The sequence below is a fragment of the Lethenteron reissneri genome, chromosome 26 (assembly GCF_015708825.2).
Source record: "Lethenteron reissneri isolate LAM-NWPU_2019-01 chromosome 26, ASM1570882v1, whole genome shotgun sequence".
NCBI lineage: Eukaryota > Metazoa > Chordata > Hyperoartia > Petromyzontiformes > Petromyzontidae > Lethenteron > Lethenteron reissneri.
The window spans coordinates 16,558,412-16,578,763 of record NC_083804.1 but is presented as its reverse complement, the minus strand read 5'-3'; the positions used below and the strand labels follow the sequence as shown (position 1 = coordinate 16,578,763).

The 20,352-nt window shown below is 47.4% G+C and overlaps 1 protein-coding gene and 1 long non-coding RNA gene across 3 annotated transcripts; one reads left to right on the top strand and one right to left on the bottom strand.

The window, feature by feature from the left end:
* Window positions 1-725: 725 nt before the first annotated feature.
* LOC133348043 (fibroblast growth factor 9-like) lies at window positions 726-10,439 on the bottom strand. The gene is made up of 4 exons (XM_061560875.1): window positions 10,427-10,439; window positions 7,239-9,404; window positions 4,722-4,825; window positions 726-4,161 (listed from the first exon to the last, which is right to left on the bottom strand). Exons 2-4 carry the CDS (start codon window positions 7,708-7,710, stop codon window positions 3,871-3,873), a joined length of 867 nt encoding a protein of 288 aa, XP_061416859.1. The 5' UTR covers window positions 7,711-9,404; window positions 10,427-10,439; the 3' UTR covers window positions 726-3,870.
* LOC133348092 (uncharacterized) lies at window positions 3,009-6,674 on the top strand. 2 transcript variants are annotated; one of them, XR_009755771.1, is made up of 4 exons: window positions 3,009-3,058; window positions 3,420-3,542; window positions 3,875-4,028; window positions 4,734-6,674. It is a non-coding gene; the product is annotated as an uncharacterized LOC133348092 (long non-coding RNA). The 2 variants fall into 2 exon arrangements; XR_009755770.1 differs by lacking the exon at window positions 3,009-3,058 and having other exon boundaries at window positions 3,407-3,542.
* Window positions 10,440-20,352: the final 9,913 nt, after the last annotated feature.

Sequence of the window (20,352 nt, the reverse complement as noted above, 5' to 3'; positions counted from 1 at the left end):
AAACGTAACGTAATATAGAACCTTAAATGCATTTTACATGTTTTTTTTTGCTAATTAGGCATGTTTCTGCAGTCACTTAAAACTTTAATAAAAAATAAAACCCCGGGTGAGTTTACTTGACATTCCAATTTTATTACGGTCTATTTTAAAACCGCTAAAAGGTCTTTTTACTTTCAGTGTCGATAAAGTTCTTTGCATTAAACATAATAAGAACGCGAGTTTTAGCTTTTGCGTTCATTTGCAAACGTTTGTGGTTGGCAATTTGCTCGGGGAGGAAGATGCTGTGTTGTTTAAAACCTGAAATCGACTTAATTGGCCAAATCCCCATCTCGTCAAAATCTTTCTAATTAAACCCATTCTGTCGGCTAACTAACTACCACTTGCTTCTTTGACCATTGTCACTTCAGGTAAAAAAAAAGCGAAAAACAAAACAACTGTGCTTAAAAATTCTGGCCTGAAGTTTGTAAATTAGTTGCAGGGTATTGTAAATAGCTTTTTGTAAATTAGTTGCAGGACTACTGTACATTCACAGAATTTGGGAATGGATCTAACTCTGTTCATCTAATCAGTGTTCAAAATCCCCGTCGACATTATTGTAGTAACCCGAGTGCCTCCCCGAATAACACACAAAGGTGGTTAATGGTAAAGGCGTAGCCCTGCAATTACTCGCCCAGGCCACTCGCTGGCAGAAGGCCCTCCACTTAAAGGACCTCTCGACAGCCCCCCCCCCCCCCCCCCCACATTTTACCTACGTTTCCACACTGGCTTAAACGTCTTGGAAGAGGTGGAGGTGCCCACACTTTACCCCACCGTACTGCATCCTGTCGATCGACCGTCGGTTTCTACCTATTTACACTGCCAGGTGTACAGGGGCCGGGATGGGTTTAGTTGCCCCACGCAGTGTTATTTCAAGGTGTGTGGCAGCATCGTTGTTGGGGGACACACCATCGATGATCCCTAATAGGGCTGAAGCCACGTAACACACTTGTTGTGTCGGGCAGCAGGGCTCTACTGCTCACATGTCACATCGAAGACTGAAAAGGGTTACGCATTTGAAAAGAACGGTATGGGACATACACGGCAATGTTTATGCTACTTAAAAACGGTAAAACCAGTAATAATGCAGCCCTCAAATCAAGCAGCAGAGCCACTCTGCACTGAAGATGATAATAATAATAAAGGTGACACCGGTACACAGTTGTCATCACGTCGGGCAAATAGGGCGCTTCTGCACTGCTGGTAACATCAGCGGTGCACACAGTGTGTGATGTGCACACAGTGTGCACCGCTGCCTGAGTCCAAATGGCACGCTGCTCCGAGTCTGGATCCAATGCTGGAACAAACGGAACCAAAAAACACACACACGCGATTGACATTCTCGTGCCACTCTCATGATCATCTCGACATGAGTGGCACGTGAACCTTGAGTTTGAATCCTATCCCGCAATGGTGAGGCATCCCCCAAGCCCACACCAAAACGATCAGAACCACATTCTGAGTTAGACCCCAGCTTTAATAACCTCTCAGGCTATTGCGTTCGCTAATTCTAGTCCAGCAGAGCCACTTTATTATTAGTCATGTATACAACCTTAATTACAGTATAGTAATCTCTCTGTATATATTAATAATACGTTACGTATACTACAACGTACCTTAAATATGCATAGATATCTGTAATTTCAAACTAAGTAATTATATGTGTGATTGGTTACAGCCATATCTGCATCAGAAAGCTAGTGATATTGAGATTACATTAAATACCGGTTATTGATTACACTGACGACAGAACCGATCATTTAAGGCAGTTATCAAACATACAGGAACGGCATAGTCATGATAATATGTTAATATTGCTTAAATTATGCCTTCTATAATATCAATGCGGTAATAAATAACGGAGATTATAGCGTTTTAGATTGATGCGGCCTAGTTGGGATCAGAGCCTCGTCCTAGTGCAGAACGCCTTCTGAGGCTCGCTGTCCTGGGAGGGTTGGGCACCAGCAGAAGTCAGAGTTAGAACTACGCTAATTCAGTTACGCGTATGAAGAGAACAATAGTACACGCTATCTCGGTGATTATTCGATGGTAATTCTTCTTGAAGCAGATGTCTTGGCTCTGCCACACCATTTAGGGCAGGACAGCGTCCATTGTTGCTGGGTGGTCAAAGGCCAGAGTCCTATAAATTACATCTGTGGCATTTAAGTTTAAATAAAGTTTCATATTTAGTGCTATTTTCATTGTTTCTGTTTCATGTTAATTTTTATTTTTATTACATTTATTCCACTGCGCACTTTCACCCGACCTGGGTGATATGGGCCCAGTTAATTTTAAACGTTGATATCACCTTGCACAATCTGCAGAAACGACTCTAACCTCAACTACCCACTCATACGACTGCCAGGGCCGCTCTTTGTCCCGAGGCAGTGGTCAGAATCGGATGAGGTCATCGCACCTTCACATTCACTCTATATATACGACCTCTTACACAAAGTGCTCGCCACAAATAAACCACAATACCTTGCTGATCTCGCAAAGGGACATAGACCATCACGCAAACTGCGGTCATCCTCGCAGTGGCTTTCGGCGAACCATCGAACAAAGATGGTCACTGCATCACGCGTTTTCAGATGCGATTCTGCGGCCATCTGGAATGCTCTTCCTTCCAATATTAGGAAGCCACTGGAGCTTATGCACTGTTAAATCTAGATTGAAAACTACATCTTTAGAACTGCTTTTTGTGTTGAGTTTGTTGTCCTTCCCCGCACCTCCGATTAGCATGGTTGGCTACGTACGGTGCGAAAGAAGTTCAAATACAGGACATACATACTGCCCAGTAGATATTGAATGTCAGGCCGATATTGGGCCAACGTTGATGGCGCAATGTTGCATGTTTACTGGGTAGATGCCGGTATCGACGTCTTATTGAGGCATATGTCGCCCGGCACCAAATGTGTGATGTCCATTGATGTGATTGACCGGTGTGATCGTGTGATTTGCGAGACAGCACATAGCTTGCGAGGCAAGGAACCACAGGAGCTAGGAACCAACAGATCCCAGGGTCAGTCGACACAGCCAGAGAAATTGACTCGTGTTAAAATAATCGTGTAACATCAGTTAGCATGTCGGAACTGTTTTTGGTCCAAGAATATTTTTCGTTTCGGGTTTTAAAAAAATATATTATTGTCATATTTTTCATGTTTTTACGCTTTCCACCCCCCCACCTCCCCAATGTGAATATTCGAAACTCGTATGCACTTCTTCACACCGATGAGACGCATCATCATGCAACAGTGACATCCCAGGCTTCCTCTGTCGTTTTTCAGAAGTCTATCTCGCAGAAAGTGCTCTAACTACTCGACATTTTTTACTTAGTCGTGAAGGTGAATTAATTGTTCACACAATGCACCCTTCTGGCTCAGCCTCCGGCCTGGGCTCCACCGAATGAAGTGCAAAACCAGTGGCGAGGTGGTTCTATTTTGTGCTTCGTCGGCGACTTTGCTGCTGAACGGATCGAACTTGCACTGGACAGAAGGAAGGACCAGGTGGGGCAACAGGAGTTGACGCAGATCACACCCAGCCTCTTCTCAGTCCTGCCTCAGGATGACGAGCGCCCAAGAGCCACCCAGCCACCTTAAATGAACTATTTCCTTTCCGCTATCAATGCGAGGTTCACTTAACTTAAACAGCAACACTGCATTCTGATCAACCTAATACACACTGAATAAATAATGATTTGGGCTAACAAATAATAACAACAATCTGGAAAACGAACGTGTGCACTTTAAGGTGTTGAAGTCAATCGCCAACAACTGGCGCGACGGTCGCTGACCCTTGACCCGAAAAATGTTACTAAACGTTTGTTTTGTGCCATCAGCTGCGCTGCTTGCCGAGCGACCTCACGAGCGCCGCCTGCTCGCGCTCCGAGGCTTCGGTCTCCCCCAGCCGGCCGCCCGGCCCGCCGTCGCTGACAGGACGCGGCAAGAAGTGCGCGTTCTTATGGTGCCGGCGAGTCCGCGTGCCGTCGCGGGGTGAGCCGTCGCGGTTGAGCGCCACGTACAGGCGGCGGGAGGAGAGAGCGTGGCGGTGGGCTGCGCTGGCGTACGTGTTGTACCAGTTCTCCTCGAACTGCTCGCGGAAGATGGTGTCCGACGACATTGCGGCCTGGGGCCACGTACACGAGACACACCGCGACCACAAAATGAAAGGTCCGTCGAGTCGAAGTTGTCTTCCGCTCAATGTTGAGCGCTGAGGCGATGCTCATCTACCGTTTACAGCCAGCCCCCCCCCCCCAGCTTCATCCAGTAAACAGTAAATATGTCAATGTCAGCCCAACGTGGACATTGTCGTTGGAAACGCTGGAGCCAGGTTTAGCCCAAAATTTCATGTTTACCGGGGAGCCAGTGGCATAAAATCTACAATCCTATGGTGGGTATACGGTAAGTCTATTCATAGGGCGACCACTGTTGACTGCACCACAACGTGGTACAGTAGCCGGTGTGTAGGTTCAATGGCAGAGTGAGCATCTCACAATCGGAAAGTTGCGAGTTCACACAGCGAGGTGTGGTGCAGACCACTCCGTGCCATCGTGCACTGTTTGGATATGAAATGTATCAATGGGTGCTTGGCTAACAGCACTTGCTCCAAAGGTCTGTGAGAGGTAGGCTAATTGGGGAGCCATTTTGTGTGTGTTTGTGCTTGCGTTTGTGCGTGCGTGGACTCACTGTTGCATACAGCTCTCCGCGCTGGTTCATGGCGAGGTACATGCCCGTGTGCGCCCCGCGGATGCTCACCAGCCCCACGGCCACGCTGATGAACTCGAGGATCCCTGCAGCAGAGACGGGGCCACATCTGTGAGCAACGGTCACTTCAGCGAGTGCACAGTGGTCGGTGGAAACAGCAATTGGCTGGCAGTAGGTTTGTTATCATGAGCAGGGCACAGCAGTTCACAGTCCCAAGGTGGCACTGGTGTACCCGTGACGCACGTGCACACACATCCCTTTTGTCAATCCTCTGCTGGACGAGGGCCTCTTCACGCCGTGCGGGTCGTTGTGCAGGTTACTCGACGGTACTTCACTACGCTCGTCAGTGCGTGTTGGTGACGGACAAATGAGCGTCGACATGGGGCCATAGTATAATGCAACAATTGATTTTACTGCACTGGTCTCTGCTGACCACAATGCAGCATCAGCCTATGACACCTGATTTTTTTTGCCGCCTCGCACCTCTTCCAAGACATCTGTGAAGAGGTGGGAGTACCCGCACAAGACGTCTGGCAAGCATGGAAGAGTAGGCCAAATACCCTCTATATAGCTCCCTCTGGTGCAGTCCTTCAGCCCGTAGTGGCGTGAGCGAACAATTGGCAGGACTGCACTTTTACCTTCTGCCTTTTAACGTAATTATGAATTCTGATGTTTCCAAACGAATTCATGACATCGTGATGAGAAAAGCTTATTTGGAAATTGTAGTTCCCAGTATAAATATACACACAAAATCAGTTATCGTGATGAGGTGACGATTGTCATGTATTCGTTGACCGGAATTCCAAAAATATGACATGGAACAACACGTTCAGTCGCGTGCACGATCACTCCAGACCCAGACGACGTCGAGCACATGGTTTCACCTATATCACAGTTATTGGGAAACATTTTTTTTTTTTTACCCGCAGCACTTAAATTCAAAGTCTGCAGAGTCTCCTGGCATGGGCACTAGCCCCCGCGAGGGACACCCAACCCCAGGGCACGAGCTGAGGAACTCAAAGAATTTGGCTCGGTGTCACATCATGGCCATTACAAACGCCCCCGAGCGATGTAAAAACCCAACCCGGGGCTTGAACCCCCTCCCTCCCTGATCCAAAGAGGTTCAATGTGAGGTTCACAGTTATCTTGATATGGTCGTTGTGATCCCACAGATCATCATCATATACTCCTTCACCCAGCACTGTCATCTTTGCAACGTTTTATACAGTGGCGGTAGCAGCAGCAGCAACGAGAGGTCCTAGACGAAGCATGCGGCAATACACCCCCCCTCCCCCGCCCACTACGGCCTAAACCCTCGCAGCGGTTCAATAAATTTAAGAATCTATTCTTTTTAACTCTTTCCAACTTGGGTTGACAGCGTCAATGCATCAGCTTTGTCCATCTGTCTGAAACGGAGAAGGGGGCACGATAACTCTCGTAAAGATGATCCGGTATGAACGAAACGCCAGTTTAAGGTTGCGTTGCCATTAACGAGTTGCCATGTAAAAAAAAAACCCAGTCAAATTGATCAAAGCGTTGCCCCAAGTTTGTAGACCCATACGCCGCGCACTAAAACGACCCACTTCGACATCCTGGCCCTTGTCCGTCTCGTCGCGGCCTACAGATGTTACCGCTTCCTGTGTGCCCTGCATGGGCCCTGCCGTTATTATCGCTGATTAAAGACAAACACTGTCAGGCATCGGAAGCTTTAAGTGAACGGAGAAAAAAGCAGGCTTCCAAAATTACCTGCGAGCTTTATCCAAGATTTTCTGAGTGTTTCTTAACCACGTCTGGCACAGTCTAATAAAACTTGAAGGGGAAAAAAATCCAGCAGGCATGGACTCAAAAAAATATATAACAACGCAACAAAGTGTTTAAAACGAAAAAAAAATTCTCCTGTAAAACACCTGTAATGCATGAGGGTTTTATCAGTCAAGGAAGATGATACCCATCGTTTTCTCTGCTTTAATGCACACTACGGAGTTCGCAGGCAGAGTAGCGGGCAGAATACCTGACCTCTTATTCTCCAGTGCTCATATTGTCCCAAGATTACCACAGAAGAGTGCTGTGAACGTGCCGTTTCGTGTTCAATTGAAAATGAGAAGGCACGCTTCGGGGATTTTTGTTAACCGTGGATGTTAAGGATCATTGGGCGCCCTTGCCTGCAGGCACGCAGCCTCTGAGGCTCTGGTGCCGCTCGCACGCACGACCCCCACAGTGGCTGCTCCCCTGTCCACTGCCCGGCAACCCTTCTCCCCGTTTCAAAATGCACACAGAAGGGTGTAAAAAAGCGTTTCAGAGCCCTTGAGTATTGTCACCATGAAAATAAATTAGAGCAAAAATGTCGACCTACCAACTGACAGGCAGCAGCGAGAAAGACACGAGACAACTGGAGACACGGTGGTGTCATCATCACTATTGGGGCTCGTCAGTCGAGTGCGGTCACCAAATGCTGACCGCTCGCAAAAAAAAACCGATCTGCCTCCGGTAACCATTTACCGAATCGGCTGTGGTCCCGACGCGTGCCGTGCACCGTGCCGTTGGGCAGCAGGGTGACGTGGAATCCCGTGCGGCAGTAGAGCTGCCGGCGCCGCATGACGCCCTTCATGTGGAGCAGGCCCCCTCCTCCGGCTGCTCCCAAGATGCCCATTCCGGCACCAGCGCCGCCAACGACGCCGCCGCCGCCCCCATCCGCTCCGCCGCGGCCCATGTGCTCGCTCAGGGACATCACGTCGGCGAGGTGGCCGCTCTGCTGCTGGAGGCCGGCGCTGTGGTGGAGACCGGCGCTCTGGTGGTGGTGGTGGTGGCTCACTGGATGTTGATGGTGATTGCCCTGCATGCTTTGTAAGAGTGCGCCCAGTGGCTCGCTGGGTAGAGATGTCATTACGTTGGCCGGGATTCCGTTGGTGGCGGCCGCGAGGGCTTGCAGGGCTGAGGTTATCTCTGCGATGGCCGGCATTGTTGTGAACATGCAGAGGTGAGCGATGCGGTTTTGTGTTTAAGACAAAATGACGCAGGCGATGCAGATGTCTTGTTCGCACGAAGGTTTGGCGGGTGAAACTTGACTGCTTGCCGATGAACAAATTGTTCTCATCTGAAAAAATCCACTTGTGTTGGAAGCTGTCTTGTTTGTTATTGAAACCAGAATATTCGTGAGTCGCTGTCACTGGATTCTTAAGTGGTGGTTGAAGGAGCAGATTCTGTTTGGATTCCGCTTGATTCTGTTGGGTTCGGATATGGGTAGACAATTGTATGGATTTGCTGGAACTGTGTGTGATTCACAATCAGGTCATTAAACTTGGAATTAACTTTATTTGAAGATTTCCAATTTCAATGCCAAACCAACAGGCTTTATTCTTGACAATGAATTGAGTGTTTGCGGATTCTTTTTGAATTCACGAATGAAATTTAAACCAGGAATAAAAGTCCCCTTTTAATTTGCTGTGAACAATATTGTGTCAGGCGCATCCACGCTGTGTCCCGCCTACTTGTATCCTCAAAAGTCTGACTTATCTGTAACCCTTTTAGTTTCCCTTCAGGGCTGAGTCAAGATTATTTTATTGGGCGTCAATTCTGCCCTCGTACAGACGCTGCTGGCCGTGTGCAGTCCAGCTAAGGCCTGCTGCAGGCCTCAAATTTATACTGACGTTAAGTTAGTTTATGAAATATAGGAAAAACGTGTTTCAATTTAATAGAAGAGATGGCTTGGTAGAGAAGACGTTTGGAAGAATCTGCAAGATCTGGTCGTTCTACGTCTGGGATGAAAGGTTATGATGGTTGGGAGTAAGACACCGTCCAAGAGTTGCTGGAGGCCTTGGATTGAGATGGCCAAACTCGGGTTTTAAAGCACTCGGGGACACTTTTCAAAGGTTTGCCGAAGTACAGGCCTGAAAGGCTATGACCCCAATTGTCCAGCACTAATAGTGATATAGCAGATGTAAATGTTGTAGACGTTTCTTTGAACAAGGCTATATAAGCCAATGTACATTGACGATGAAAACGAGTCCGACACCAGAGAATGGAGTATGATGATGATCTTGGCTGGGATTAATGATCGATCATAACGCCTGCCGGGCACACTTCCTTCAAGTCCAATGAGAGACAAGTGGAGGGTGCCGTGGCCCGGGAGGCTTTCGTCGATCGAGGTTTTGTTGGGCCGCAGCGATCAGAAATCCAAGCTGCACGTGGCGACTTGTCGTGAGCGTCACGGGGTCACACGAAGTCCCAACGGAGTCGCAGTCACACTCGGGCCACTTGCCCGTTCCATTCAGAGCCGAGGTATGGCCATCGTCGCGGGTGTATAATGTAGGGCAAGGAGGGCGTGGAGGAAGTCGGTCAAATACGAGGAGGACAGTCGAAATAAAAGTGGGATAAATATTAGGAGGGCAAAAAAAAACACAGTAGTAGGAGAAGAACTAAGATATTAATGTAGAATGAGGAACAGGATAAGACTTCAGGTGATGAAGGATGAGAATGGGGAGGGCCCAGGTGGCTAAGGATGATGACGAGGAGGCTCAGGGTGAGGAGGGGGAGGCTGAGGATGATGGCGACGATGACTGTTCTGTTAGTATTGTCGTGCGTTCACGCGGGTGTAGTGTCACGCGTGGATTTTCTGGCCGGGGAGAGGCACGTGGGCTTGCGGATGAGCGTGTTTCCACCCAGTACCTGCAACCACGTGCACAAAACAAACACGCACAGGTCAGTGCTGCATCACCACGGAGACAGAGTAGCCTGTCTCCATAGAAACATACTCAGTAATGCGTCTCTATGGAGACACAGCCACCTATCTTCATAGACACATGCTCAATAATGTGTCTCCATGGAGACAAACAGTAACTTGTCTCCATAGAAACATACTCGGTAACGTATCTCCATGGAAACACACTTGTCTTGTCCCCATAGCAACATATTCAGTGATGTGTCTCTATGGAGACGCACGTCTCCATGGAGATAGACCATCAATAATTATCCGCATGGTGACCCACGGTCATCACCGCATCTCTATGGAGACGCACCATTTAAATAAATATACATTAAGGACACACTTGGGTTATGAGCGTGGTTAATACAGACAGTCATAGTAATACAATACAACAATATATTATTACAGCTATTATGACGTAGCCATTACGATGTCTACGTCATAGACGTGATCCATAGAACTGTTGTTACAACTGAAAGTGATCGTTCCATTGCAGCCTCTCTGGCCTTCACGTGGAGCTGACGAGCACGTGACAGGGACTGAAGCTCATCGCTGGACCCGTCCCTTGTCACGACGAGAGAGAGAGGGGAGAGCAGCTTAGAGCTCCTCTCCTCCCACTCCCCATCGTACCCTACGTGCATGGCTAGCAGCATTGCCAGATGGGAGGGAACTGCTGCGGCCGATTTCTTGTTTTGCTGACCGGTTGGGTTTTTGCGTCCGTCGTTGTTTGCTTGGTATGATCCTTCCTTTGACGCGTGGACGGGTTTTGTTTTCTTTCAGAAAATTAAGTGGATGTTTGAAATAACCGAAGAGAGTTATTTCAAAGTGGATCTTGTCAAGTATAGCAGAGTTGATGGGCTCAGCTCAATCAGCGATGACTGCACGCAAAAAAATCTTATAAATTTACATTTTCTCCTTCATTTCATTTGGCAAAAAATTCCAGCTCGAAGAATTACACGATCAGCTTGGCAGTGATATGACGAACCTCATTTTCAGTGGCAGAGCAGGTGGAGAATGTGTTGACCCCTGCTGAGTGGAACAGAGCTTGATGGGATCTCAGAGGTAGCTCTGTGGCGTCCGCTTCTGCGGGCCATTCTCTAACACGAAGGATGGCACTGCTGTGTGAAAATTCCGAATGGTAACTTTGTCTTCATGGCATGACACCGATTGCAATAAGTGGGATAAAATGGGGGAAAAGTTTCATAATAACTAAAGCAATTAAAACGTATGGGATATTTTTTGGCGGTATCAAAGTTTAACAAAAGTAAGTGTGGGTTTTACCCTTTCTGGCAATCAAACAGGCGTTCAGATGTTCAAACACCAAATAGATGTATTATCAGAGTATGTTTGCATATTTTGCCACAAGTGCTGTGTGTGGTTAATGCAGACTTGATTCCTTGCAACATATATCTATTTTGTGTTTGAACATCTGAACACCTGTTTTATTGCCAGTAAGGGTAAAACCACATTTTTATGTTTCACAATTACTCAAAAAGTTATAAACCGTTTAATGAGTTATCAAGTTTTACTAACCATTTTATAAATGCTGTGTGTGCTCTCCACCTGCTGTACGGACAACATCGAGACGATAGTTGAATTCGTCCCAAACGCCTCTCTTTTCACGTTTCCCTCTAAAGTGCGTGGTCGCCGCGTGCTCTTCCCCTTACATAATCAGCCTGTTTCCTCAAATTGTCGGTACCAACGACGAATGCTCTTTGACATTGGCGGATCAATGTCAAAACGCCGTTGAAACGCACGCTGCACCGCATTTACGGATTCAGTCTTGTTTAACTGCAGATCGCAAAACGCCTTGTGTTGCGGGGTCACCATCTTGCGAATGACTGAGGCTAGGGGCTGTTTGTGCGCTGAGAGAGGCATCTCGTGGTAATCATTTGAAACTCTATGCCCCGCCCTTTCAAGTGGTAAGACTTTCATTCATGGGCGGTTCGTGGTTGCAGAGATATAGCGATTTCAAATCGGGTCCATCTTTTTTAAATACCCTGTACTTTGATACTGGCAAAAAAGTCCCATGTTATCTCTGCTCACCCCAGCTATAAATGATTTGATACGTGCATTGTCGTTGTACTGTTCGTCTTTTGCCATTCTATGGTCTGACACTGAGTGAGACTAGGCTGTAAAGAAGGCTGTCTCTGGTATAGGCCAATCAGTTTCAAAGACAATGTATATATTACCAGAGCATGTTTGTTTGCATGTTCACCATACGTACTGTGTGTGGTTAATGCAGACTTGATGCCTTGCAAAAGGTGTTTGAACATCTTAACATCTGTTCTATTGCCAGAAAGTGTAAAACCTATTCTTATTTTTCAAACTTACTGCGGTAAACACCTCCTAATCTTCAGTTGCTATTTGTTTCTCCCATCTGGCAAATCTGGTGACCAATGTCCTTTTGTGCCAATGCGTTGTCAAATGCACTGGGTTTCCATTAAATATTAACTTCATTTACCGCATTATAAATGCACATAGGAAAAAAATTGCCTTGTGGGAAGGTATAATTTTACTCTTATTTTACTATAATTGCATTTTCCACATCTGTGAAAAAAGATGTGAAAAGAGCCTGATAGCTCATCAGATTCCTCGAGTATAAAAACATATTCTGTTTCTGAGCAAAACGAGCATGAACACGGAACCAGGATACAAGGGGTCGCCACGTCAGTTTAAGACGGATTCATTTCAAAACCCTGGCTGTGATTTAGAGCAGAGAAGAGGTGCAGAGGCAAGAGAGAGGAAGAGGGAGAAATGGTGAAAGAGAATGGGAACATTGAATCTCGGGAGTGACTTGAGGGGGTAAGATGATCAAGCCAACGACGAATTAGCAAGTCGGACCCACACCATCCTCATGGCATCCAGCGAACCCCGTGTGAGAGAGACTCCCACAATGTTCAATTACTCCTCGTGCCTCGTGTTCCGTCAATGTTCTAAAGTGGGAAGATCTAGAGTTTTTCAGTGGCTCAATTTGCAGGAGGAGGCTGAAAGGCACTGATGGGAATTTTCATAGAGGGTCCCGTGGGGGCGGAGATGAAATCACGAGTGAAGAAATGCCAAACAGGCACGTGTGCCTATGGAGGGAGGGGTCAGGGTGTCCCTAATAAGTAATTGACAACAGAACCATAAGGTATGGGAATAGGTGTGTATGGCCTGGTTGGAGTTTTATTTTAATGGCTTATCAATTGTCCAAAGTTGTTATCGACATGACAGCTGCATGGGTTAGCCAGACACCCGTGAGTCGCTCATTCCTTGCTATCGCCTCTGCCAGCGATGACGCAAACACCGACCACCGTATTCTCCGCAGTATACGACTCTCCGGAAAATAAGACGCACTCCAAACGTGTTCCAGGTATACAACTCTCACTCAGCACAAAAGACAAAGACCGCCCGTTTAGCCTTAACAGACTTGTTGTTGGTGAGCGCCAATCAAGGCCGGCAGGGCTTACGATGGCGTCGGTGGCCAGCACCACGCCCGGCCGCCTTTGTCTCCCTAGCGGTGATGTTTACACACCGCACCAGGTACCCATTTGAGGCTGAGTCGACCTAAGGGAGGCCCGGGACTAGTTCATATAATCGTCAGAGCATGCGCACACACACATATGGACCCTACTGGCTTATTCGTCCTATTCGCGCGACAACAGCCACGTGCCCGTACACACGCCGCGTGTGCGCAACTCAACCTGCGCATGGCATGAGAGAGGAACGGCTCCTCCGCAAATTTTGTACGGGAGAGGAGCAACGCAAGCAAGCCATATGCTTTCCCCCCCACCCCCACAGATAATATCCTTCATAGCCCCCCCCCTCCCGTGAAGACTCGATATGACATAGCCCCCCCCCCCCCCCTTTATCCCCGGCTACTTGCCCCCCCCCCCCCAAAATAAGTCTAAATCATTCTCACGCCCCTGCAACCGAGCTTCCCAGCTGCTGGAGGACAAACGCCGAGCACCTGGTTGAAATTAGGGTTAAATTCCTCGGTGTTTTAAGGTTTTTTTTCATTATTTACTTGGTATGTGTAGATACTGTATATACATACAACTGTTCACGTGCTGTTTGTTGAACATCCACTGACACAAGTGCTCGCAGGCATACATGTATACATCCAGTTGTCCATCAATTCCACTGCTGGATGAGGGCCTCCCTTCCCCAACGTCGTGTACTGGGTCGATGGGGAGAATTAGGATTTCCAACTATTAATGATTTTATTTACTTTTTTTTAAACATCTCATAATTAATATCTCCCGGTTTGCTTTCCATCGTGACCGATCAAGACCAATTCCGGTAGACTCCTGGCCAATCCGGGACGGTTGGCAACCATGGGGAGAGCAATGTGGCTTGTTGCTGTACTGTCGGCCGCCTACTGCCCAAGCACGTAGCCCCACAGCAGCAAGAAGCACCTACAGCACCTGTCGATGCACGCACAGTGTCTGCCCATCCAAAACACTATCCAGGCTTAGCTTCCGAGATCTGACTTGCTTGGGTTGCCTTAAGAGGTGGTCTGAATTGCTTAATGAGCCAATCGAGTCAGTGGAACTCCGATTTATATTCAATGAGCCTGGGTTTCTACCAACGGATATTTGAGTTGGTATGATTGCTGTGCACCATGTTCTCCGGATGATATGATGCATTTTTTTCTCGTACAGTGTTTAAAATCAAAAGTATAACTCAACTATTATCACTATAAACTAGTTTAAAATGTTTACCAGGTAAGGCCCAATGAGCTATATCTCTCTTTTTCAGAAGCGACCTATCACCAATGATAGCTCACGTGTAAATGGCCCATTGCTCTAAACGCGCGGTGATCATTATAAATGTGGAGGGAAAACCCGGAGGACCAGGAGAAAAGTCCACGTGACAACGGGGAGAGAGAGACATGCAAACTCCAAATATACAGCAGCAGGCGTCAGGGTCGTGATCGAACCCACGACCTCCTCCATATCAGGCGAGGGAGTTAACATCTCACCACCGCGGCGGCTTATCATCCGATAGGTGTTTATGTATCTGTGTTTGAATATATTACTTTATTGATACCGGGCACAAGCATTTAGGGTTCCGATTTAAAGCTTTCGTGACTGCAGGGATTCATATTATTGGATCTTTCGGTAAAGTCACGTAGAAGGGAAATAATAAAATAATAAAAACAAAACAATACAATTCTCACGACGTTTCGGCCACAACACAAGCAGCCGTCCTCAGGTGAAGAACAGAGCTGTCGGAGGACGGCTGCTTGTGTTGTGGCCGAAACGTCGTGAGAATTGTATTATGTTTTATTTTTATTATTAAATTGTTTCCCTTCTACGTGACTTTACCGAAAGATCCAAGAACATTTAGGGTTCGTCTTACTTTCCGGAGCGTCTTATAAGCTGGAGAATGCATGAATAGAATCAGTGGTTATGTCAATGAATTGAATACCGGAGTTCATCAACGGTAAGAATGGGGTTTGATTAATTGTTTCAGGAGCCATGCGTAATGAAACGACATGTGCAGTACTTGTATTAAGGATGTAAACATGAATTCCATTACAGTAATATGACCTGCAGTTGTATATTTTAATTTACAGCAGTTCTGTTAATGAAACCCAGAGTTGCGTTGAATTGGTTAATGGGTGCAAGATGTCCCAAATTTTCATGTAGCCTAACCTCAACTCTTCAATGCCAAAACAGTCTAAACTATAACCACAGACCTGACACCAACGCATAACGACACCCGTATTCTCTGGATTATAAGAACGCTCCCGAAAGTAAGACGCACCCGAAACGTGTGCCCGGTGGCAAATAAAGTTAGACAACTTTGGTCTGAATTCAACTCTGGTCTCTCTCTCACAGCGACCGGATTATAACGCGTAGGCTGCCCCGAACGTTCTCTTAAAAGTGCAGTGGGAGCGGAAAGCGCGTCTTATAATCTGGAGATTACGGTAATCGGTGTACTGTAATTCATTCTGATGCCAACCTTAAACTCATGACTGACAACCACGGCAACAAAGGTTTGTGGCGAAATCGCCCGCAATGCGCCCCCGATTTCGCCAAATCTCGGAAGCTAAGCAGGGGTTTGAGCCTGAGCAGTGCTTTGATGGGTGATCACTAATCAATCGGCTGCCACGTGCGGGGCAGCAGAGGGCAGTGCAGCTCAATCAATTGTTGTACCGCACTTCTGTGATCCCCTACCTTCACCAACCCGCACTGGCCAAGGATGGTGAAGTATAGTCAACCCCCCCCCCCTCGCACGAGCCCTCATCCAGCAGTGGATTGAAAAAGCGGCTGTGCATTTACACTGGAGTCATTGGATCTAACTCATTACACTGATCCCAGCGTTTAACCGACATCGCTACAGTTAATTTCAAGCCCTTGAACCAGATGGTGGAAATTCCTGATTCCCATGACGGGGCCAGTATATTAATACCGTACATACCGCTGACTTCCACAAAGTAGTATTTAACTTTCCCCACCCTGGTAGAGGGATGATGATGATGATGGGCTGGCGCGATTTTGGACTCACAGTCTCCTGATTGTGCAGAGCCCTCTCTATCTGACCTCAGTGCGAGCCTCTTAGATTAACTCCCAAGCCTTACAGTAAACCAATCACTCGAACGGTCTAACCCGAACATATATGTATACTGTACTCGAAACCAGGGGTGAACAACCTTTTAAAATCGGGGAACACGTAGATTAACGCACGCCTTAGCATTCTCTAATAATACACCGCAAAATGTAATTAAGGCTCAACATCTGTCCCCCTCCCGTGTCCATTTAGTGCGGCTAACATCCTTGCAATGACGAATACATATCGTGTGTGGGCCGTCTGACGTTGATGCACAATGAACACATTTCACATTGATGTGTAATATTTTTGTTTCAACAAAATTGTACATCAGTCAGCCGGTCACGGTCAATCCACTGTTGGATCAAGGCCTCCCCAAGCGATCCTGCAATGTTCATAATCCAGCTAGCGCCTGGGCATCTCCGTCAGGCATGATTATTTATATGTATATCAGGGTGTTTCAAACTAATGGACCCGATTTGAAATCGCTATATCTCTGAAATTGGGTCCATCTTTTTGAAACACCCTGTATATAGAGACAAAGATCCCCCGTATAGCCTTTTAACAGACTGCTGCGGAAAGTGCTGTTAGCGAGCACCAACGAAATTCGACGCGGCACAAGAGGGCCCACACCACGCCCGGCCACCTTTGTCTCCCCAGTGCTCATATTTACACATCGCACCAGATACTCATTTGAGGCTGAGTCCACCGAGGGGAGACCGCGGATCGGTTCAGATAATTCGTCACTGGTGTTGGCCGTGATCAGGAATCGAACTCGGGAGGTCGGGTTCGTAGCGCACCGCGCTAACCAAAACACTACTACACTACCGCTCCCCACAATGTATGTACACGATCCACTATATAGACAGACACATTGCACGTTGGGCATCACACTAATATAATAATTCCATTCATATAGCGCCTTTCATCAAGGATCTTAAAGCGCTGAACAGGACACAGCAGCAACAGACACTCAGCATAAACATAATGACATTATAAATACATTAAAAATACATTTACTAAATTTACTTAAAGTTTAAACGTATAAATAGGTTTTAAAAACGCATTTTATGTCCACAGACTCAAATATCCCTGATATCTCGTGGAAGAGCGTTCCATGCTGATCTAAAACGTTTAGCAAAGCCCGAACCCTGTGAGCGTTCACCCAGCACGAAGATTTAAACATTTCTCCCTCGCCATCACGAACAAACGAACGCCATGTACAGGAATTCCTAACAGCGCTTCAACAATGAAACCATAGCAGCCCCGCGGCCTGTACCAAACACACGTGCAGCTATTTAACTGACACACACGTGTACGTATATATATAACATAAACTCACTCATATACACACGTTCGTATATGCAACCTCAGATACTCGGACATATGCAAAGGCAAAGACTCCCCCCTCGTGTAGCCTCCACAGGTTGTTGGGACAAGTGCAGTTCGCGAGCACCTATCAAATCTGCACGGCGCATAAGGCGGGTGGTGTGACCAGCAACACGCCCGGTCGCCGCTGTTTCCCCAGTGCTGATGCGTGCACACCGCGCCAGGTACTGATTTAAAGCCGAGTCGACCTAGGGGAGGACCAGCAGCAGGGTTAGATGCTCGACGTGAGCCGTAGCCCGGATTCGAACTCAGCTGTAGCCGGGTTCATTGCGGAGTGCCCTAACCCAATGCGGTACATACACACACACACCTATGAAGGCAGGCACGGCACACGAGGGGGTGGGTAGCCAACACCACGCCCGGCCGCTTTTGTCTCCCCAGGTGCAATCCCATACAAAGACAAATATCCGCCATATAGCCTGGACCAGACTTTTTTTTGGGAAAGTGCGGTTAGCGAGCACCTATGAAGGCCGTCACGACGCACGATGGGGTGGGTGGCTAGCACCACGAAAACTCATGCATACAACAAACTAATACGCACACAGAGTTACATACTCACCGACACAAACTCACACGTACACACTCACAGATACACCACAGATGCACTCACAAACTCATACTCACGATCACCGGCACAGATATACACACTCAGAGTGTGCAAACTCATACTTGCACTCATCGAATGCACAATCCCAGACACAAACCCATACACGCTCATTACATACACCCTAGGCACAAACTCAACAGTGTGCAAACTCATACAAACGTACACACCAACTCGTACGCACGCACAGACACCAAAAACGTGCACTCGGAGTGCGCAAAACTCACGCGTGTCATAGCATTGCACTCTCGTCCCGTTACGTCCACGTTTGCGAGAGCACGTTGACATCACAGCAACACTTTCGCGGTGACATTAGCAGCAAGTATTGCAATAGCAGCGATGCTGATTGTTGACATTAGCAGTAACGCGATGATAGCGGTGGCATGATGATGATGGTGGTGGTGTTAATGCATGCATTGTGAAGGCTTGCCTGGTGGAGACATCTCTCCTTGTCTCTCTCTCTCTGCTTCTCTCCCCCTGTCTCTCCCTCCCTATCTGTCTAAGCCAAAACTATATATTTTTAAGAGCCCACAGCCCCTCCCCTCCACACCCCCCCCTCCACCTTATAGCCCCTCGCACCCTCACCCCTCCCCTACCATCTCCTTCACCCCCCCCCTCACTCCTCACCACCTTCACCAACCTTCCCCCCTCCCCTCCCAACGCTCATCCCACACACAACCATCACCCCCCCCCCCCCACATGTGTGTCTGTGTGTGTGTCTGTGCTGGCCAAATCACCGCCGTGTTGTCCTTCATAGGTGCTCGCTAACAGCACTTGCCCCCGCAGCCTCTCTGTGTTATGCGGGGTATGTTTGCCATTGCGTGGTGCGCTGTGTGTGTGTGTGTGCTAAGATCCCGACAACCGGCGCTCGATTCATGGTCACGCACAACATTAGTGGCACGTGGAAGTTATCTGAGCCTGTCCTGGATCGCTCCAATGTCGATTCAGCCTCAAATGAGTGCCCAGTGCGATGTGTGAACATCATGATGTTGACCATACCACCAACTCGTCGTCTGCTGTACCGACCTTAATAGGTGCTCGCTCACATAATTTGCTTCTAAAGTCAATCAGGATGACTTGGGGGATTTGTATTGTTGTGTGTTTGCCCGCTGTCCGATACACGGGCGCGCTCTCTCTTTCGGACAACGTCAACGTAGCAATGCGACTCAACGTCCTTTATTCAAACATGAGACGAGTATTGCTCAGCAACAGTTTTGTCCCAGAGGAATCCGAATCAGCTCATGACAGGTGAGTGAGTCTGAGACTCATACGGCGCGCGTTATTGGCTTAGTGACGCTGTGTTTATTATAACCGACAATCAACTCAGCTGGTAGACAGTAGCTTAATTGCATGGCTCAAAACCTCGAACTGTCGGCGTAAGAACCATTCGCGAATGACGATGAGCGTGACAATTCGTGATGGCGCAACGCGATTATGTTAGTGCACATTATCAGAGTTGTGTTTTTTGTTTGCATTATGACTGCAGGTATTGTGGTCTATGCAAACATGACTCCTTGTAAAAAGGTGTCAGTTTTGTTGCCAGATAGAAGGGTAAAAAAACAATTATCAGGAAATGGCCAGTTGGCTCAGAGGTCAGAGCGCCTACAGGGCACCACTGAGACCCTGAGTTCGAATCCAGGCAGCCAATCGCCTGTGATTAAAACCTAGTTGTTAAATGCAAGTAGATGATTGTCTCATCCCATTCCGGTCACCAATAACTCCACACACATATTTATTTATTTATTATACGTGGGTTCTGCACTTAAATTGGCGAAATTTCATCTCTGAGAATTAAAATATCGAGTTTATTGCCACACGACGAACCTCACACGCAGAGCGAGCGGCTAGTGCTGCCCTCTACTGTGCGTGGTCCAGAGTGCACTTGAAGGAGTGGATCTCGAAGTGGCTCTGTGATATCCAGTTCCGTGGGCCGTTCTCTAACACGAAGATGCGGATGGAGTGATTCGTCTCCCGACGTGACGTCGATCGCACAATCGGGATAAAATTGGTGATGGCAGTGCGTAGCGAGTTGATAGGCCTTGTCACTTTAACAATAATAAACCATAAGAGTATTTTGGGTTAGATCACATGAATACAAATATAGTTCAACATGCCATCACCTGATACAGCCAATTAGTAAGGTTTGTCACGAAAAAAAAAACGTGCCAATTTGTTACTAGTTCAGCACACCGGTGTGTTGGAGAGTAAACCCACGTTAACAATTCGAGTACGACGTTTCGCCCGTAATTACGTGAACAACCTTACTAATTAGCTGTGTCGGTTGGTGGCGGGTTTAACGACACATTTATATTTACGCGATCTAATCCAAATAAACTATAACGGAGACCCAGTCATAACAATGCCTGCAATCACCACCA